Source organism: Anopheles aquasalis, chromosome 2 (genome assembly GCF_943734665.1).
Source record: "Anopheles aquasalis chromosome 2, idAnoAquaMG_Q_19, whole genome shotgun sequence".
NCBI classification, from domain to species: Eukaryota; Metazoa; Arthropoda; class Insecta; order Diptera; family Culicidae; genus Anopheles; species Anopheles aquasalis.
In genome coordinates, this window is record NC_064877.1 from 69,488,147 (window position 1) to 69,510,646 (window position 22,500).

The 22,500-nt window shown below is 47.2% G+C and overlaps 1 protein-coding gene across 19 annotated transcripts in view; it reads left to right on the forward strand.

The window, feature by feature from the left end:
• Positions 1-22,500, forward strand: part of LOC126573189 (phosphatidylinositol 4-phosphate 5-kinase type-1 gamma) — a 46,228-nt gene that overhangs the window by 4,289 nt on the left and 19,439 nt on the right. For all 19 annotated transcript variants that reach the window (XM_050233136.1, XM_050233133.1, XM_050233146.1 and 16 more), the window contains exon 4: positions 22,062-22,421. In XM_050233136.1, coding sequence (XP_050089093.1) covers positions 22,062-22,421 — 360 coding nt within the window. The remainder of the gene's footprint in view (positions 1-22,061; positions 22,422-22,500) is intronic.

Sequence of the window (22,500 nt, forward strand, 5' to 3'; positions counted from 1 at the left end):
AAAGAAGCTATCGCATTACCATTTAAATGGCCCTGTAGTTTAACAAGCTATTTCCAACCACACAAAGACAAGGTGTGCCCCCCAGCACCTCCCAGTCTCTGGTCACATCTGCGGTCTGCTGAGTTCAAACTGCTGCTGCTGCTTGCCCATATCGCTAAATGGTTCCCCGCGGTAGTTCCTTAGAGGCGAGAGACAAGGTCATAGACGGTACGGCACAGTACGTTGACCCGTATCTCGTTCTCTCGCTCTCTCGAGGGAGTAAGGGTCCGCTATCATCATCATCATCCCGCCGCCACGCACCCCCCCCGGGGGGCTGGGGTGAGCACGCTCAACCGTTTACGACATATTTAACATACTTTTTTGGGATAAGCTTTCGCCCAAATTGGAGAAGCGTTCGTTGCGTGTTTCCCTTCTCCTTACCGGGATGGGTTGCTTCGTTCGGTGCTGGTGGGGACGTATACGTTGCGGGCGGCGTCGATTAAACGTCGGTGACGTAGTCGGTGACCACGTGCTGTCGCTGCTGCAGTCGTTACCGGCTTCCTTTCTACTCTCGAAGCTATACGGTTGCCAATTTTCAAGGCGCCCCGGAGACGGGTGTCGATGTCTTTTCGTTAGTACCCGTACGGTAGCCGATTACGCTGGAGGTCATCGAAGGAATGTTGGTGGAATGTGGCTGGCGTAGATCCGTCGAATGGTTGCAGTGAGAACTGTCGAGGCGATTGCGGTTGGATTGGTCACTAGCGTTAATAGTGATCAGCTTTGTAACCCTTCGTGTCCTGTTCCTAGACAGGGTACTGGCTCCAAGTTAAAAGAATAAAGGCTAATGAGTCATACTCCCTCCCTCGTTTAAGCAGTTATCCAAAAGTAGCATCTGGTTTTGAAACATTTTTTGATATCATCTATAAAAAAAAAACATTCGTTTCCCCTTCCTTGCAGCGCCACCGTTCCTCTTTGGCGGCATATTTTTCGCACCCCTTCCTGCAGGGAGGGGGTTGATTGCTTAATCAATTATCTCTCCCAAGTGGTTCCCCCGAGGTGACATCGTTTTGCCACGAAATGGCCACTCGTAATTCGCCTGGTGGCTGGAATCACCCAGAAAAGGGTTTCAATGATTGTGCTGCCTAAACGAAACGAACGAGAGACTCGCCGCTTGTCGCTTTTTCGTCGAGAGGGCGGAAGATGATCGGCAAGCGCCCCCTTGCCTGTCTCTCGCCCGTTCTTCTCCTCTTACTCCACGAGACCGTCTGGTTGATTAGAGCAAAAATGTTTCGATTGTCGTAAGCTGCTTCTCGACAAACGTTGCGTGTTGCTGCTGATCGTTGGCGCTGTTTTGCCTCCCTGGCACTCTCCCCCCTTCCCAAGACACCATAACACTGTAGACTTGCCGGCTAGCTGGCTGGTTGGCTGGCTGGCTGACCTTTGATCATGTCTGACACTATGGGCTATGGGCTATGGGCGGTGTGCAATGGGAAAATATGATCGTCACCTTCACCGAACCAGATCGTTCCGGTGCAGCAGTCTTGTTTTGTACGGCATCCGACACAAAGAAATCATTTAAAGCGTGATCTGAGATCTCTGCCCGCACGCCACACGCTACCAATACCCCGCAATCCATGCAAATGGTGGTCTTTGTTTTTTGGTGGGTATTTTCCCGCTCATTTTCCTCACACCACACCAGTGGGCCATAATAATGAGCCTCCCGAAAGGGGGTAAGCAATAAACAACGCTTTCCACGGTTTTGTCATCGGAATGCATGAGATCCGCAGAAACGGTGCTGTTGTGCATATGGACGCGAGACTAAAGGCGCCGAGCGGCGTTCGTTTACGCAATGTGAATCGTTCCAATTAGAAAACAATTAAGCAACGCTTAAGATAAACTCTTGCGCTGGCTTGGCGTCTGAATTGGTTCGCCCAGCTCCCTCCGTTACATAAGTTTAAAGAAAATCTTTGGTTTTCATCTCAGCTGTTGATGAAAACGGTGCTGTGACCTAATTAGACTTGAGTAATATTTAGATGTTTAAAAAAAACGTGTAAGAGGCTCTTAAAATTAAAATAATAATAATAATACATCAAAATGGTGGTTCTGTTCGGGATAATCAATCAATCAAGCCTCCATTCTCATTTAGCATTCCCTTATGTGTGACCTCTACTCCATGTATGCTGATAGCTGCTGATCTCGTTTCGCTACGTTAGACTAACACAGACGCAGTGCAATCATTCAACCACTCCCTTCGGTATCAAACCAGAACGACATTCCAACGATATCGGGTTGGGAGTGAGTTATAAATGGATCTATATCTGGGCTGCTTATTTTAGAACCCACGATGCACGGACCTAGAAGTTGCGAAATATTCTTTGTGTCTGCCCAACTGCCACAAACTAAAACATGGTCTAATGAATTGAAATAGAAGCTTAGCTACCATTTATTGAGCATCAAAAATCGAATCGATTTGTTTTCTTCATACCACTTAAACAAAGGTTCTAAATGTTTTGTCAACATTCCGACGATTCTAATGGACCAGTTTGTGTAACCTCTCCTCATATTATAATATCATATTTTATCCGTAATTATATCATATTTTAACGCTTTCAAAATGTCCCCAAAAAGAATTAAATCACTTACCCAACAACGATGCGATGAAAGAATGTTTACCCACTCACGACTCACTTCCCGGTCTGGGTTCCGCGGTCCTGTTTCCAGTTCGCTAACTTGCGCCACGTTAGCTTGTTTCAATTAATTTAAGTTCTTCGCCTTGAAAGACCGCCATTCGAATTGCGGTTCTAATGACGCTAATTGCCTCCGTTTCTTCTCTTCCAGTTGAATCGCTAGTGTCGCCTGACACCGTACCCCCACCCCGGGGGGGGGGGTCTTTGGCCTTGTGCTGGCTAACCATGGAATTTCCGACGATATTTTAGAGATTACCACTCGCGCGGCGGTGCTTGACCGAAATGGCAAAAACTTTATGAGTTCGTGGCTCAGCACTAACTGCGGCTCCTGCGTCGTTAATGGCGCTAATACTCGCTAGGTTTTCCATCGAATCATCGCTTTACACTCTGGTCCACTGGTTGGTGAACGTTGGACGTTGGAGCCAAGAGAAATCCTGCTTTTAACGTTCCTTTCGCTCTGTTTTAGTGTGTTTTTGAAGCTTATTCTCAGTGTTTCACCTAGCAATTGATGTTTAGTATGCCATTTCAAAGTGAAATGTGCGGTGCTGGTTTTTGGGGATAGGTGTGTCTCAGGGAATGGGCGAGTTTATAAAGTTATCTGCCGCAACTTTTACAGTACGTCGTCACAATCATAAAATGTCCTTTTATGATGCTTGCATAACAACCGTACCCATCTTTGTCGCTACCTCAAAATTACACAACCAACATTTGATGATAACGATAGGGCCGACCCGCGGGTATAGTCCTGTTAGCGGCGTACCTGAGACCAACGAGACGGAGTGTTTTATTTACCGTCAAAAATGGCAAATTTTGATCCATCTTTTATGCACCAGTTTTGGGTCCTTTTCCGTTGCAAACTTTTCCAGCCGCCGGCGAGGTGCGTAGCTTTTGACGAGCACTTGACCCACGCGCATCGTAAAAGGTGTCTCTTTTGAGTTGTCTTTCTGTTTGCATCTGTTTGCTTCACTTAAAACAAAAGCTATGATTCGGGCATATTTGCTTTGAAAAGCAAATCAAGAGAAAAGGACCTCACAATATGTTGATTCTTTTTCATTCTTTTTGGGTCGCACCTTTTCTTCGGTATTGACCGCGTCTCTGATTTGTTCAATAATTAAAAGTTAACGTTTCGTTCGGGGTTTCAGGTTTTCTGTGCTAAAATCTACTTGAAAAGGATCCACGGTTTGTCGCTAATGGAACGAAACCCTTAATATTTCCTTCCGGGGGCTTCGGTAATTTCTGGCCAAAAAAAAGGATCTTTTTTGACGATTTCTTGTGACGCAACCATTCATCTTTATTTTTTCAAGTGAATGGCATATTAAACTGCAACTTTTGAAGAATAGTTAGTTTTATTTTGGGGAAGATTAATTACAAACTCCACCCATGTCATCAAATTTAAGCAGTCGTGTCTTCGATAAGATGCTTTTTACGGTGCCCATCGTAGCTGCGTGATGGGTCATCAGAAAATACAAATCGATACACGTTTGAAAGATTATTAGTTTATCCAGGTAGCCCTGTCGAGATTTTGTTGAATTTTCTATTTTTCGATTTTTAACAGATTTCTGAAGTTTAAAAAGATGTCGTGCTATTTTTCGATTTTTGGTAGATTTTTGAAGTTTAAAAAGATGTCATGTTAGTCTAAAACACGATTTTTAAAGATTTCTTTTACAGAAAATGTCAAAAATTTTCATGAAATCTCGACGGGGCTACATGGCAAATAGTGTATAGATAATGTGTTAAAAATTTCAAACCAATCGGTCCAGTAGTTTTCATGGTACGATGGGCACCGACTTTGAAAACGTTGCTTCGATTGATCCAAAAAATTTACACAATGTTTTTGAAAGGATCAGCAGTCAGGGAAAAATGTTTAAAATATGCGTCACAAAAAAAAAACCGAAGCCCCCTTAAGGTAGTTCCATCAAGAATACATCCTTTTTTTTCAATATTCTTAACCCATCGTTATGCGGACAGCTTCGTGCTAGTACGGTGTACAGTGTAATAAATCTGCTGACTTCTGCATGGAATGACTGTCTGTTTTACGAAAAAAGGAGCGAAAAAACCAAATTTGTGCTGCGGCATCAGATCTCTAATTGTCCGTCTGCAGTCGTATGTTGGCCATCAGCCAGCCACTCTAACGCTATCCGAGAGAAACAAATAAGAACCTCCAAGTACAATGCGTTCCTCGCACGCACACTTCAACAACTCCACCGGTATGAGAATGCAAAAACCCCATTAAAGTCACGACATTTCAATGGGAATTTTGTTAGGAACAAAAAATGATAAAACTCTATTGCATTACCTCCTCAATGATGTGGGGTCTGTGAGAGAGATATTTTTTTGCAGCAACAACGCCCATCGAAAAACAAGCTTTCGGACAAGCGCTACTAGCCGCGCCGTGGCCGCTGATGCCTGGCATTCGGTCATACCGCTGTCCTGTCCCTTTTTTGCCGTTTCACAGAAGCGTAGCTCCATGCTGCAGCAGCGGCATGGATTATTTTATGCAATTCCGCTTATCGCTAGTGACCCGTGCAGTTGAATGAGAATCGCCAACGGGCAGCGATATCAAGCACATGTGATCCTCGTTTCGCTTTCCGCCTCTCAGGCTCTCTCGTGATAAGGTTCCTGTGCGCTAGTGTAGTGTTTGCGGATGCGCGAAAGATGCTCGGCACGACAATGCGCTCGCGCCTGGGGGCAGAGAGTGCACCACGCGCCACACAACAACAATCGTGCGTGTTGTTATCACGCCCGGGGAATGTAAGTATCGCGCGTTCGCCCTTTTTTTTTGTTGCCTCCCATGCGCGCGCGCTGTCATGGGTGTGTGTTGTCTTCACGGGAAAGGGGCATTCAATCATCGGCCGCTCGCTGGAAAACCATTGACAGCACTTTGCGCACCCCATTGGCGCGATAAGAATCCTATCCTGACGGAGTTCTGGAATATTCGCTCGCTCTCGGAGCACGAAACAAAACACACATCATCGGGCACTGCTGGCCAATGTTTTTTTTGGCCCTACTCTGGCCCACAACAGAGTCACCCTAGTGCGCTGATATCAAGCAAAGTTTGCGGCAAAGTTAGTTGGTGGCATACGGAATAGATTTGCCTTTGCTTCGATTGATACCCGATTGAACCAAGCCATCGGGATGCTGTCGTAATCGGGGCAACCTCCACGTCAGCTGGAACGGGACGGAGTTCGTTGATTTGTTTTCCGCATGAGGCTCATCGGAGGCAGTACTGTGTGATCACGATCAATAGGTTATCATTGACTCACACAGCTAGCGAAGGAATCAGGCTGCATGTGTGTGCGCGTAGCCGCTGAAATGATAGCCGCAGAGTTATGTAACAGATTCCGGAACAATCCTTATGCGAATACGAGCAAACCCTTTTCCATGTGTGTTCGCACGCCTCGCTTATCACTAAGCGCACGTATGAGTGTGTGCGCGAGTCCAATTTACTCACATCAATCCGGCACTGGCACACGGATGGCTTGGCTTGATGGTGGCGGAGCGGCAGTTTAAAGCACTCGTTGTTGACCCACTATGCGGTGCTCTTATCTAAGAGCTCTCTGACCGACCTCGCCCGGAAAGGGGAGAGCAGAGGGGAGGGATTAGCGAGACGAGACCGCGAAGCTGGCGGCATTTGAGCTCCGCGATCGACCTTTTTTCTTTCCGCTGTAACAACATCTTTCAGATCGAGTGACGTCCGATCGAATCGATGTTTGATCGCACGACGACCTTCATGTAGATAGTGTTACTCATTCCCTTATGTAATATGTATCAGCTTACACGATGGATCACGTTTCTTCGGTTCTCTTCGGACCACTGAGGATGATCGATGGAGCGAGCGGTCACTTGTGCTTTTAAGAATCTAACGAATAGAATGAAAAAAAAATGTGAGATGATATTTACTTACTACTACCGGCATGCCGCCCGACATTTATTCGACTTAATTAGCGAACCAATTGAATTGAGCAACGGTTGAACGCTTCCTGGCCCAGCGAAAGGTCTTTCATCCGATCCGGTGGCGGCGACGGTTCGCTCTGGTTGGTGTCCACTGAAGTAGTAGCTCTCTACGATCGGATGCTGATAAGGAAACAGTGCGAAGAAAAGGCGCTTGTGGCTGGAACGCTCAAGGTACGGTGCGGCAGTGCATTATGAGATAATTTTACGTACATTAGCCCCCCCCCCCCCCCCCGCCGCCTCGTGGCCCGGTTCCGTGGTGAGGCAACGAAGCATTGCAAATTTGCTGCGCAACTCCAAAAATAACACCAGACACACACCCGGCTTGAGGAACGGTAACGGAGGTGTGCCCACGGTTCTGGCTGGATTAGCAGATTCTGTTCCGTTCGGTGATTCCGTTGTGGAACTTTGAAATCTCGCCAACATTATTGGCGATTGTGTGCCTACGGGCGAAGGAGGAGTCTATCTATCTCTCTTTTCCTTTCGTTGGCTTCTCCTTTCTGGCGTCCTTAAGACGCTTTGAAGTCAATGGCTTGTGGCTTGGGGCTTCGTTATGGCTGCCTGGCTGGCTGGCTGGTGCCGTGGAACAGATAAAGACAGAGCGGACACGTCTATGTGCGCGTACCCGTGTCGGCGATAAAATTATGGCAACAAACTTTTTAAGTAGATGCCATAATTAATTGTATTAGAGAGAGAGAGAATTTACTTAACATCTTCGCTACGTGTGCGTGCGTGTTGTGCAATACGCAACGTGCGCCAGTGTTGGAGTCCCAGGGAGCAGCATTTGCCCAGCCACCGTACCGAGGGCAGCAACCAACCATTTTTTTGGGGAGGGCTGGTGGGGGTGTAACATTTATTATGCCGTCCCCAGCTAAATGATGAACCTTGTGATGTGAGTGCACGATCCTACTCGATGTTGTTGAAGTATTTCACCTTTTTTTGGATCGCAAACCATCGCGCAGAGCTTTTAATTTTTTTTTTTGTTCGTCAATCCTTATCAGATACCAGTCCCACGCGAGGGAGAGTCCAAAACGCATTACCATACCATACGGACCACGCACCGTTCTTCGGCTCCTCTCGATAACGATAACCGGGCACGGCGGGCGCCTGGTTGGTGACCTTTTTGGTGACCACAATTAGCTGTTTGGGGGCCGCATCAAACAACAACCGCACAGTCGACTGGCGTGGAGTGGTGCTTTGGTTAATGGGTGCAAGCAATGACACACCTGGTGTGTTGTGAACCGACCCTCTCACCCTCGTTATACAACGGCGGTATGCACAGTGGGCACGCGCCCTTACGACGACCAGCACCAAGAGAGGGAGGTGGTTGTAGAGGTTTGCATAATTTATTGCCGGCCAAGTGATACAATCTGCCGAACTGCACCCAAAACGGGGCCGCTGCTCCACGTGGCGCATGCCATTCCCCACCCCGAGGGTGGCACTATTTTTGAGCCACACGCAGCCCAGTGGTCATCCAGTACGTTGTGTATCTTGCCATCGTCGTTTGGTTATTTGTTCCGGAAAATGGCCAAAAGCAAATAAATTGAGACGAAAATGAGCAGAGTTTATCATGATGCTGCTGCTGCTGGTGGTGACTTCGGCACGTTGTTTGCCGCACATCGAACAACATAACTTTCCTCCAGCGGTCTCAGTGGTGAAAGAAGAGAGCATTGAGCCGGTCTGCGGTTTGGCATTTTTGGTGCGCCACATCGCTCTACGCATGCCAAAATGGACAAAAGGTTTCCTTAATCCTATTGTTTCTGAAGCGCCGAAGCGGTCGATGCTACGCTGCATAATGCTCCATTCTGTGGAATTTTTCACCCGTCACTGCTGCTGCTGCTGCTGCTGCTGCTGCTGCTGATGATGATGATGACGATGACGACGACGATGGTGACTTTCGGCCATATGATCTTTGTCCTTGTGTGAGGTAGCACCATCGCGGTTGCGTATGGTGAATGCGTTAAATGCGTGATGACGACGTCACTGGCGAACACCGGTACCGACGTAGTCGATGTATAATCCAACAGTGAGACAACCGCGGTCGGAAAGGGGAAACCCGTGATACCGTGATTCATGCTTGTTTGTTTGGATTGGGCTGTCTACGCATCCGTGTCCGGAACACCGGTGAAATTCGTGAAGAAGCGAAAGAGCTCTGATAGGAATTGATCTGCTACCGATTGAGATTGATCCAACCTGATGGCGCAACATCATTTCATATTTTGTTCTTCTGTAACTTTAGTTCCGATCGGACCGAGTAAATATTAATTAAAAAAAGGTATTTTGTCATGACCAAAAATGTCGGGAATTTCATCAACTTTTAGAATCAGTTTAGTTTTTTTGCGGTATGTTACTGGTTCGATGAATTATGATCTTGAGACCGTAGAAAAAACCATCGCTCGCTGCCCGCAGGGTTCTTTGTGGCTAGGAGACGCGTTAGCTCAAGCTGATCAAATCTATGTTGGTTTTTTAGGTCTAACCTTGCTCTTCAAAACACCACAAACGAAGAAGTCCTGCGCTTTTTACGGTCATAGATATTGACGGCCAATGAGACATGGAAATCAAATGTTGGACTTTTTTTCGCCAATCTTCTGTCTCGGTTGCTTTGAGGGAACATACAGAGCCCTGCTGGAATCTCCAGTGCTTTCGCATTATTCGCAATGATCCTTTTAATAGCTTTGGCACATTGGAATTTGTTGATTTATCTTTTGATCTACCGAACAAAAATATGCAAAAAATGCGAAAAATGTCATGTTATCGCATTTCAACCCATTATCAACCCCGGCTTTTGCGCCCTGGTGGCCAGCTGAGGGTGTAAATAAATAGTTGACTTCTCTGGCAACTGAACCCCATCTTCTTTTTTTTTGTTTACCAGCTACTGGATAACGAAGGGTTTCTCATTGAAGAAAACCATGTTCGCAATATGCCCATTTGCGGCCAAGCGGCTAAGGCTTCTTCTGCGGTCTCAAGACCATAATACATCGAAAAAATAACATACCAAAAAAAAACTAAACTGATTTAAAAAGTTTATGAAATACCCGACATATTTTGGTTTTACTAAATAAGATCCAAACAAAATTGAAAAAGATATGGCGGTTTAACTGTGTTGCAGTTTTTTTTTGTGCCTCACCCTGTACATCGGTTCTGTCTGGTATGAAAGAAGCACATACCGGCACCGTCATCAATTTATGGGGCCAGATTTATCCCTCCTCCTAACTTGGTGGTCCTGATTTACCGCCGTAACAGCCTCCGTCAGATGGCAATGATTGTGCAGAAATGAAATTATGAATTATCGTTCCGACGTACGAGTTAGGCGCGTGTCTTGTGGCCCACACCCGTCGAGGTTGCGGCTGGAGATACGACAAAAGAGAAAGCAAAGATGGAATGTCTTTTCGGCAATGAATGTTTTTGGGGATGGTAAGAACACACGACGACGTACCTTCAACCTTCCCTCCCCGCCAAAAACCCATCATGTTTAGTACGCTACGGCCCGACATTCCACGTCACATTCAGCGTGTTGGTCCCTCCGAACCGGAAAAAGGATCACTTGGGATCGGAAGCTTGGAGTGTGCGAGGCCGCCGTGTTCTGTTGTGTGCACATGACATCAAACCGGATCCCAAAACTCCAGCTCAGGCCTGTGGCAGCACCGATGTACCCGAAAGACCCGCTGCTACCGGTAAAGTCATTACACTGATCGTCCTCTTACGCATCTTTCCCCACCCCCGGGGTCGTGTGATCCTGCCACCCACAAAACTGCCACTGTCACGCCGTCGCCTGGCACCGTAGCATGCACATTGAAGGGAATAAGATAGAAAGAAGAAGTGGCAGTAGAAGGAGCCATACAACCGCTTCAATCTTGGCCAAAATAATGCCGCGAGCGATGTTTAATGTCCTGCCGTGCGCTAATGTCACCTCGCCAACAAGACGCGACGGTCGGCGGCGGCGGCGGCTGTTTGGCTGATGATCTTTTAGAAACCGAGAATGATTTTCTGTTTCGTTCATTGAAACCCCAAGATGCTTTGCATTCTTCTTCTCTCCGCCGGCGTTCCAGAACCGAAACACAAATCGACCCGGAACGGGAGCAAGCGCCAACTGGGCACGGGTGCAAAATGGAATACTACACAGAGAGAAGGAGAGAGAGAGAGAGCGACAGAGAGATTTCAATCAAACGGTATTTATGGAAATTTCGTTGAAAATTATTCCATCGTGGCAGTGGAAGGTGGCCACCGGTCGAAGATTTATCGCATTCGGGCGGGGCGGAATAGCTGACGAGGTCCGAGACGGTTAAAGACATTCGCGAAGCCGCGCTGTTATCATTAGTTTCAACGCTCGGCAGGGCAAACAGCGCTGCCATCAGTGAAACCGTGGGTTTGGTGGGTTTTTGAATGAGATACTAGGAAAAAGAGATGCTGGCGCTGGTATATAGGGGATGCTGGGGACTGGGGCAAAACGACGCATTGAATGAAACACACATAATCGTGCGTAAGAGGGGGGGGGGGGGGGGGCGTGCGGTGGGAAAGGAGGCGTTCATCCATCATGAGGATGTGATGTGTTTTTGGCGCGCGTTTCAGCGAAGGTTTCATCTTCTTCCGGTCGATAAATGGTGCGGTTTGGGCTTGGGATTGGCCCAAGAACGATGACGGAACGGTCCGAACGGTTTGCATGATATGAGGGAGCGCGTTGCATATTTTAATAGATATTTAATGGTTAAATATGGTGACGAGAGGTACAATTCTTAATGTTTGCAAACAAAACAAGAACTATTTAATACAGTTACGTTATGTTTATATAGGTTTCTCGGTGAAACATAAACTATATTGCACGAACAAGCTATTTTTTAGCGAGATCCAACGTCTGATTCGCATCGACTGAAGCGAATGGTGTTTCGTCCGTGTTTCGTGCAACCTATTTTCAAATTCCTCCTGCCACCGGTTGTGCCACCGGGTGGACATAGACGCGAGATGCTCCACTTTTCAATCTCATCTGTGCCCAGATGCACATACACAGCGGGGGTCTCCTAGCGAATGTGTGCACCAAATAGACCGGAATGATTCGAGAGACGGTGAACAGTGAGAGAGAGGACACATTGACCAACGGGATCCGATGCGGGATGGACAGACTGACATCTGTATTTTTAGTCCCAAGTGTCCACAAGCCCCCCGCCCCTTCATGCCATTCGTGCAGGCTAGGACAAAAATGGAAATTCCATTGTGCTCCTATCCGGGGGAAGGGAGAGGGCGATCAACTGAACGATGTATCCATATGACGGATTCCCTTTGTGGGCAACATATATTCGTATTCGTAACGACATCTATGTTTCGTTTTGGGACGCCTGACGGGTCCGCACACGGTCATAAAGTGCTGACTCTCAGCAGAGCATCTCAGCAAAGGGTCTGCACAATTTGCAATAATGACCACAGCATATTTGTGATGGAATTTTTTTTTCCATTCCGCGAATGGCAAATATCTGACGGGGGAGTTGAAGTTCTACGTTACTCAGTTCTATATTTGCAACACTTTTCCTTATCATTCACACCCGAAATTAACACTAACTGTGGCAAATGCATTTGGTAAATAAGCTTTTAAGATGACGACCAGGCCAGGCCAGCCAACCCGCGAAGACCGATGTATCGCGTTCGTTATCGCTGCTGGTGCCGCGTGCGAATCGACACTTCATGGCGACGATATGATGAGACTCAGTGGTACGCGAGCGCGGCTCACCAATCCACAGGGAAGCTATATTTTTTTCGGGGTGTTTTGTGTGTATATTCTCCCGGTCCCCCGGTCCCGGCTGATTGTGTGGTAGTGATCTTAGCGACGGTAGCGAGATAATCATCCGGTGCAGTAGTTGCTCACCATTCGGTCGGATTGCCGGTTTTTGCCGTGCGTGCCTGCTGGGTATTCCGTGCATCCTTCTAGGGGTTTTTTTATTGATTTAGTTCGTTTGCTCGGTTTTCCGGTTCCAAATAGTTCGGTATTGTTTGGCCACCATGGCGATAAGAGCGCTGTGAGTGATCCAAGTGCTGAAAAGTAGTGTTTTTATTGCTGTTGCTGTCCACCTCCAGTCCAAAGCGAGTCGGGAATCAAGATGTATTGGGCAAGCGAGATGTTGTCCTCGCTAGGATTCGTAAGTAGCACAAGCTATACAGTGTAGTGCAGTTTTTATGCTTTACATTAAGAATTAATTGCGCTTAGGAATACACAAAAAAAAACACGCTCATCATTTAGAAACCAACGCACGCAGCGCAAGTATAATCGAGCGGCAAGTGAGGCGATCCGAACGGCGACAGGTTGTCCGTCCGTCAAACACACAAAAAAGGCATTTCTATGGCTTGGCGCGGTGTGACATCCGTTGCCGCTGCCGCTGCCGCTGAGTTGCCTTAGTTCACCCCGTTTTTTGCCACGGCCGCGCGGAGTATGCAAAAGATAAGTGTTTCTCGCAAAGGAACGACGGAGACCCCATACTCCTTGGCTGTTGTGGCTCTCTCTCTGGCAGCGGCTGTTTTGCTGCTCAATGATTGTATAGTCCTAAGCAGCAGCAGCAGCAGCAGGTATGTGACCATGGGGGCCGCCGGGTGAGAGGCAGCGACGGCACCGTCGTCATGTATGATGCGAGGAAGACCGTGGCTAACCGATGGAAGGTGACATACTCGCAATGTCAGCAGCACTGGCAAGTAAACGACATCATACCTTGGCACGGTTTATTCAGCAAAACACACACAGCAGCAGCAGCAGCAGCAGCAGCAGCAGCAGCAGCAGATTGGAGGAAACGTGGCCCGACTACTATTATGCCGACTTGACTGACTTGACTGTCACTTTGCCCCAAGGTAGTCATCATCAACAACAAGCTCCTCCGCGCCATGGTCAGCTCACCGCGTCGGCGCTTCATGACTCAAGCGGCGGGCGGAGTGGAGCGGAGGGATGTGTTTTCTCGCTGTTCGTGTCGCGACATTGGTCGCCAATTCCTTTTTGTCAGTATTTTACGGTAGCTGGAATGCTTATCGTTGCCCATATCACAGCCAAGTCTTCGCTAAGATGGCGAACTTGGGTTAAGGTTTTTTTTTCTTTTAGATCGCAAACCACCAAAGGCGACGTTTTAATCTCATTCTAAGCAGTCGTCTTTAAGTGGCGATGACAAGCAGCAGCGAGAGCCGAAAACCGGTGCGGGTCAGTCCGCTTCCTATGGCTTGTATTTCTCGGTTTATGGCAGATGTTATGGCACCAAATTCAGTGTTTCCGTTTCCATCCTCGACGGTGGATGATGGTGTAACATTGGCGGGGGGGGGGGGGGGGGGTAATGGGAGTGTCTTCTTGACAGCGCCGCCAATGGTATTGCGTCCACAAATTGCGTCCAACCATGTAGAGTGTTACGTAATGGCAGCTACCTTTGTGCTGCGATTCTGGAACGGTTCTAGAAAGAACTCCTCGTTGTAATGCTCGCTAGAAGTGCTTTTAAAACACCATTTGAATGAGCAATAAAAAAAAAGGGGGAGAACACCAAACACTTGACTTGGTTCAAGGAGAAAGGAATGGTTGCTTATCTTAGCAGCTGCTTGCATTGTAAATCGCACTCCGTGTATCAGGGTATCGATCTTATCTAGATAACATTTAACGCACCTGATAAAACGCTAGCACATCACATTGATAATCTGCTGATAGCAAAGGCAACGTAAAGGCAAGGCAGAGTTGGAACCAAATCCAACAATGCTGTTACCGCCGTTAGCGTTCTGAAAACGGTCGGCTGGGTCTGATCCTATGGTCGCTGGCAAGCTGAATAACGTGTTCCCGCGAAATGGTCGTGCAAACCCGCGCGATCCGTCCAATCATCACAACAATCTGTGCGGTTTTTGATTGTGATATGGTGATGGAAATGAACGCTTCCCTCTCCTTCCCTGCTGCTGCTGCCACCAGAGCTACGATGCCAGGTTGCCAAGCCGCGTGATTGTGTACCGTTCCAAGTAGCAGATGATTCATTTATTTGTACCTCAACACCATCTCCAACCGGAGGTTTCGCATCAATTTGCGTCGATCTCGCGTGCATGATAGTGGGCCGCCCGGGCGCACTGCTGCTGCCGTACTCTGTTAAATTAGAATATTTCCACCCAAGTGCATACCAAATGCGTGCCAAGTTGGAGGTGATTGCAAAATGATTTGTCTATCGAAGCGACGCGTACACGTCGTCATACACTCGTTCGCTCGTAAACGAACATTCCTTTCGTTTTGTGGCGGCTGTTCCCGCATAATGAGCGCTCGAAGTATGCAATCGCGTAACTCAAAGTGTGCTGTAAATGTGGGGATGTAAAGTTCAGGCTCATAAAAAAAGCACAACAAATCCAGCATCTTCCCTACCGAGCAGCGGGCACTTCAATTTCGAAAACTTGACGAGTGGTGCTCAGCCAGCAACGGGCGTCGCTGAAATGCTCTTCAAATGCATTCATCGTGCTTTCATCCGTCGTGCGAGGGCCCAATATTTATCCAAAAATGTGTGCAAAATAAATCGTGAATTGAATGAGCAACATTTCACGCTGTCGTCGCCTCTCTCCCCTCTCGGGTAGGATACCTGTTATGGGCATTTGTTTTCCGCGACACGCGAGCCAGCAGTGACCGATCGGAAATTTGCATCATCCGTGACGGATGAGTCCGCGTACTGACTGGTATGGATCCACTCCCCCTCCTCCTCCTCGTGATCAGTGGACCGTTTAGAGTGGTGCTTCTTCAGGATTGGCGACGATGTGGCTTCGGTGTGGCCTGGTTTTCGGCGGTTGGTCACGGGCGCACCCCATGCCTGATGTTGCGTCATCACTCCTTGCGCACCGCTCCACTCCACTCCTTGTTGAGGCATCCCCGCCGCCCGTAATCGTCCGGTGAAACGTGACTGGAATGTTGCGATCGAATGTGTGTAGCCATCGACTGTTTGTCTCTCTCTCTCTCTCTCTCTCTCTCTCTCTCTCTCTCTCTCTCTCTCTGCTCTTCGTCAGCCTGTTTCTTTTTGTTGTTGTTGTTGTTGTTGTTGTGCTGCACTCGCAACCTCTCTCAGCTGCTCAGGGCTTCTTTCGCGGGGCATGGGGCTTTGGAATCTAAGGCATGACGTGGCACACGACCCCAGGATCGCTGTCGCCACATGCGCCCATGACACCATCACACACGACACGCTGAATTGTCTCGTGCTGATCTGCGAAACGGGGCAGGCACCTTAACGAATGAGCAGCTTGCTGCTAACTCATACGCTAGAGCTAGGTTCATCAAAAAAACGAAATAAGCTCTCAAGGGCAAGAATTGTGTATTTACGTAGGTCTAGTAATTTTGTTGAAATGATCATCCAGAACTCATTGTTTTGCATCGAGTAGTCACACTACTAAGAACATAATCGGGAAATGATAATCTTATCAGGTGCTGTAACCTTGTGATCTCAAAACAAACACTCCCGCAGTGGACCACAAACAAATCAAAAACCAGTAAACCTTCCCGGGGACACCGCATACTAAACATAATGTTGACAGCGAAATGACTCTCACTCAGGGCGCCAGTAAATCCGCGCCTGGTTTGTTGTTATGTACCAGGCTGGCTAGCGAACGCGAAATCAGCGGCTTCGTCGCGCCCTGCTGAAAGGGCGACGATTTATGACGATTTGTGTTTGTTCGCTGCGTGCTTGTCTTGTTGCTGATGATGCCGTTTCAAAGGGTTTGCTCTCGTTTCTCGTCGTTCATTACAGCGCGGTGTGAAAATTGCACTCGAGCACCGCGCGCACTCTTTGAAGGGCGCATTAAACATCAATCGTCACTTTTCGTTCCACGTTTCGGTTCCTCGTTTACAGCGGGATGTAATTTAAGGGTGGGCTTCGGTATTTTCGGGCCAAAAAAAGGTCCGTTTTTGATGATTTTTTGTGACGTAACCATTCAACTTTATTTTTTCAAGTAAATGGCATATTAATCTACAACTTTTGAAGAAAATTTGGTATTGTTTTGAGCAACATTCAGTGGAAAATTAATCCGTGGCATCAAATTTTGGTAGGCGTGTCGTCGCAAGGGTACTTTTTCCGGTGCCCATCGTAGCGACATGACGGGTCATCTGAAATATACAAACCGATATTCGCTAGAAAGATTATAAGTTTATCTAGGTAGTCCCGGAGAGTTTTTGTTGAATTTCCAATTTTTCAATTTTTGGCAGTTAAAATTTTTAAATCGATCGGTCCTGTAGTTTTTTACGGTACGATGTACACCGACTTGAAAACGTTGGTTTTGGAAAACGCTCCTTAATGTAGCGTGATGAATGAAGCCTTGTATGAAACGCGGATATTCAAAAATCTGTATCTTTGTCAGTTTTTCCTCGGTTGATCTAAAACTTTTACATAATACTCTCGAAAGGATCAGCTTTCAGGGAAAACATGTGCCAGAAAACAAAATTAAATACCGAAATAATAAAGATGCTTAATTCTGGATGGAGCTTGTGTGGGAAAACAAGTCGAACGAGTTTATGATGTGCGTTAACTTAAAAACCGACATGCGATTTCCGTGCAAAATCTTCAAACCTCTCTATCTGCTAGTTGGTTGGTTTATTGGGTGCTTGCAACCAAAAACAGCCCATCCCTCTACCACCATGTCACCGAGACACATTTCCGGCCATTAACAACGACGGACGGACGTCACCAGCGCCACCGCAGGCCCTTTATCTATCTTTCGCTGGTGACTAAATGGCGGAAATATGCGGCATGCTGTGTGCCGCCTGCTCTCTTCTTATCACAAAAACCTTCGTGTTAGCACACGGTTTCGCCACCACTGTCTGCTGCTACGCGTGGTCACATCGCACCAGAAGAGCGAGAAAAAGAGGAGGAGGAGGAGTGGGATGATCGCGATCGCTGTTCCTCCCCCTCAAATGTTGCCGGTGCGCTGCTATTCCGCCACGATTAGTGCCGACATCGCTGTTGCCCAATGTTTCCCGGTGCCCTGTAGCCTCCCGTTTATCATCGTCAGCGTAGGCGAAACACCTTGAAATTCACTCCGATTGAGGGTCACGATTTGTGTTTTTTTTCTTCCTTTTTTTTTATTTTATTCTTTCTTCTCGACTTCGGTGTATCACCAATCGGCAAACGAAATGCTACACGCGTTAGCTCTAGCTGTGTCCTCTTGCTGTTGCTGTTATCAAACCCGATTCCAGTGCAGCGATCGATTTTCTGGTGGGGGCGGTGATAAGATTCTTTCCGCTGCCGTTGGTGGCGAACAATTTGAGCCAGGTGTTCAACGCCCACCCGAATTCCCGTGTCCGAACCAGGAATAGGCAACCCCAAAACACGCGCACACTGATGCTTGAAAAAAAGGGACGTTGTGCATTTTGCCATTTGTTGGTGGATACTGAACACTGAATGAACTCACAACAATAAGGCAGAAATCAAAGACGCTTTGTCGCATTTGAATAAATTTTGCCTACAAAATCTTTCCATTTTCCGCACTCCTTTTTTATCACAAAACGATTCTCCCTTTTTTACATTCCTGTTGGAAGTGAGCGACGATGTAGATGGCGAGCGGGGGCGCTGATTGATTAAAACTCTATTTTTAGCGCTATCCTTACCTTCGCCTTATTAGACCCTTCCCCAAAACCCCGGACCGGAACACTTTAAAAAGGTCCTAAGGAGGTAGTTCAAGAATCGATAAGAAAGGAAACGTTCAATAATGTGCCTCGATGAGACACACGAGCGAGCAGTGAGCGCGGTGAAGGGGGGGATATAATCTCAATCCCCCTCCCCCCCTCTTGCTCTTCTGCCACTCAAGGGTCCTTCTTGTTGCTGGCAGCTGCTGCAGTAACTGGAATCCTTCATCGTCAATATTGATGCTCCCTCCAGGACGAGAGAGAGACAATCACAGGAGGCGTGAGTCCAACGAGACGCCCACCGTTGGTTTGCTGCATCGTTATCGATGCCGAGAAGACTGTCTAATGGGAGTGTAGCAACAGTTTAAAAGGTGGGTGCTGGCTCCAACCAAGTGGTGCCCCTTTCGTGCTTTAAACTAATTAGATTTTGTACGACATTTCCCTCGGCACGCGCGTCACCTGGGAGGCCTGGGGCCGGGATGGAATTATTAATTCTGCCGTGGCGTCATGTGTTGCTGTGAATGTTGACCCCATGATTGGATTGAACGGTGCCCTTTCGCGGTGCCCCGTTCGGTAACACCTTCTGGTCCGAACTCCGAAAAGAGCTTTGAATGCAATTGGAAATTCATCTCCTTGGGGTCCACGTGTGCTGTTTGCCACACGCATGCCGCCTGTGTTGGCCACCGGTTTGGGGACGGTTAAATGGCCCCACAATGTCCACTTGTTGATCGTGATGAGTTCGGCTGTTCGATCGGAAGAAGCGAGAGCCTTTTAGGAGTAAACCGTTCGTTTATTCCAAAGAGTGCCCGTGGGCCTCAAATCCAGCGCCCCAGACGGCGATGCTGTTGATGCCGGCACGCAAAAAATGTGTTTTTTCGTGTTGGCGTGTGTGCTCTGGTGTGGCACAAGTTATGCAAAATTGATCAACTCACCAAAAAGGTGACTGGGTGGGTGTGTGGTGGTGTGCTTCGTGAGGGTGAGTGAGGGCGAATTTTTTTTTTTTGTTGGCCCTCCACGTGTCGGTACAGCGGTTCGCGTGTCGGTACCCTCTGCTCGGTGTCGGTCCTCGGTGCTCCTCCTGTTGATCCACCTGATGCCGGTTGATTGTTGAATCGATTATTCACTTCGGTCGCCCGATCCGATGGGTAAGGATGGCGGTGATGGTGGTGGTGGTTATGTTGCCCCGAGGGTTGATTGGTACGACATAAAATTACGCAACAGACTCGGCGCCTCGCTTTGTTTACCAGCATTTTCTTTCCCTGGACAGAACCCTCGTCGAGGCAGCGCTGTGGTATGATGAGAATGACGAGCAGCTTCTGCGAGGAGACGTGTCTTATCAACTCATGGGAATCAAGGGGGGGGGGGGGGGGACGATGGGACCGAATGATGGTCCCAAGGATGTGCCAGTGAAATGGCTTCCCAATCTCAACCTTTCCGCCTGCTTTAACACCATCGATAAAATAAACGGATGCAGTATCGGAAAGTCGGGTAAAAAAGTCTGAGATTCGGAGGAACGGAGCGATGGCTGATTCGCTTCAGGAGGGTCCATGCTGCTGCTGCTGGTGCTGCTCGAGAACAAGCAGCAAATGGTGTTTGGTTGATTCTGCAGCCGGATGGTGTATCTTCTCTCTTTTCGTTCGTTCTGAAGCCTCCGGGGGTGGATTGTTTTCAATGTTTCCGCCCGTTATGCCGCCCACTTGGTGCGAAATGTGTTGAGAGATGGCGAGAGACGTTTATTTATCGGCTTTCAATGGCTGTTCATGGCGATGAATAAGTAAAATGCAATTTTCAATCGTACCTCGGCAAACGGTCGGCCATGGGCTGAGCTGTATCGGAAGTGGTCCTGCATTGGCACCAATCACCATTTATGGTCAGCTGCTGTTGGATTCCATTTCGACAGTTGTTAGTAGGCCGTGTGGAGATGACGATGACTTCAATTGAAGCAAACATAACCCTCCATAATGCGCTAAAACATTTCCCACAGGTGTAGTCCGAAATGTGGGATGAGAGTTTAAGATTGTTCAATGTCGAATTTTGTTGCAACTTAACTTCAAATCTATCTGACGGTTCTTCGAACAGGTTTTCTTTACGGCTAGCCTTTTAAGATTTACCCTTTGCACCATTGTTTTGATTGGAATGTTTTAATACGCCTGACGCTGAATGCATCTACTCGTTTCAATTTCTTTAAAACATTTGTTGAAGCGAAAGCAAAGAGCAACCGCTTTTAAGGCGTCCCCACTAAGCGTCCAGTAGCCGGGGCATTCATTCATTGTAGCCAGCTAAACCGCGTCCGGTGCGGTAGTTTTGCATTATTCAACAGCTGCTGCTGCTACTGCTGCTGAAGCTGGTGATGTAGGAAATTTACTGCAGCGCAACCCCAACCACTCCCATGCTCATGCCATGCCGGTGCTGATTGGTCTATGGTGTGAATGCTAAAGATAGTTGGAGACCAATTTTCGCAAGATGCTCGGCGGCCGTAGCATAAATTACCTATTCATAATGCACACGCATTGTTTGCCACCACCCGGGAACAAGGCGGCCATGGTTGCTACCGTAACTGGGACTTAATTAGCCTAATCTACATTTCGATAGATGGAACTAACCGATCGTTCCGCGCTTTCATTGGTCAGCTATCTTTTGCCGAGCTAGATGAATGGCCTCATACACGCGATGTGGGAAAAACTGTGTCTAAAATGTCGTACCGTTTGCAGCATTTCTTTTGAAGCCACGAATGTGTTTGCGAAGAACGTTTTCTCATTCTCAATTGTAACTAAAGTGAGATGTGAAGGGTTCTTTAAGTGTGAAATATGATATATTGAGTATTTTTAATTGTTGATGCTTAATCAAAACCATCAAGTTACTTTTTTCAATTGGCATCCTTTCATAATCTCCGTCCGTAAGATACCAACTAAAAAAAAAAAATCCTTTCATAATGTGAATATAATTTACAAGAAAACCTAGAGGAAAATAAAGATTAATCAGCGGAAGAATGATTCTCTCCATCTGTAACGTGAATAAGTTGTTAGACTAGTTAATTGGTTTTGCTTTCACAAGTACACCCCACCCTGGTCGTGGCTTTCGATGACATCATCGCCCAGTCCCGGAATGCTCAGCGCAAATTAATATTCACCTGTTAGCCGACGACAAATGAGTTTTTATCATTATCGTGATAATTTTCTCTCACTCTCTTTCGCTCCCACTCCCCAACGAAACAGCCCAAGTTTCCATGCCACTTCAATTTTCATCTTCTTGCCTGGTGGAAAGCAATTTTCAGCAAAAAAAAAAGTTGCGAGTGCTCCCGTACCACCGTTCAATGAAGTTTATTTTTCGCATTTCAACTGTGATTAGGGAGATAAAACGATTATTTCTTTTTTACCGGTTGCTGTGCTTTTCTGAATAGCCTTTTTTTCAATTCAGTCCATTTATTTGTGTCGTTTGTCCATTTCATTCCTCGATTATTACAAATTGTTTCTCCTTCCAAGACGATTTGACTATTCGAGCCGATGAAATGCCATTTTTGTTTTATCACAATCCTGTAATTTTTCGAGTGCGATACGATACGGTATGAATGACACAAACACATGACACAAAAGTTTGATCCATCTTACGTGGGAAGGAAAACGATCAATATGCTCGGCGGGGTAACAATTTTTCTATGGATACCTTCTTCTTCTTTTTTTATCGTCATCAGCTTATAACATCAATAATTGCAATATTACAATTTGGATTTAACTAATCTTAATGTGATAATAAACTTAGTTACGATAAGGTAGATGGCGTTCTTTGAAATCAGACATGATTAGCTTCAAAACAATTAGCTATATTTCCACGACTTACACAATGTCCTATTGCTTCTTTCACAGATGTCCGTGGAGCAATCGCTGGCGTCGCGGCCTCATCGGCCAAAGTCGGACAAAGAGCGCAAGATCGGTCACAGGCGGGTCGGCGAGGGTGGCGAGATTACGTACAAAAAGATTCAAACCACCACGATTATGGGTTCGATACAGCTCGGCATCCAGCATACGGTGGGCAGCCTGGCATCGAAACCACGGCGTGATCTGCTAATGATGGACTTTTGGGAGCTTGAAACGATATCCTTTCCACCAGAAGGTTCCAGTATGACACCTGCACATCATTATAGCGAGTTTAAATTCAAAATTTACGCTCCAATTGCGTTCCGGTATTTTCGTGACCTGTTCGGCATACAACCCGATGATTTTATGGTAAGAATAATGACAACAAACACGTTCTAGCACTTTATTTATTCATACACTCACATCCGTCGTTTCTCTTCTACTAATG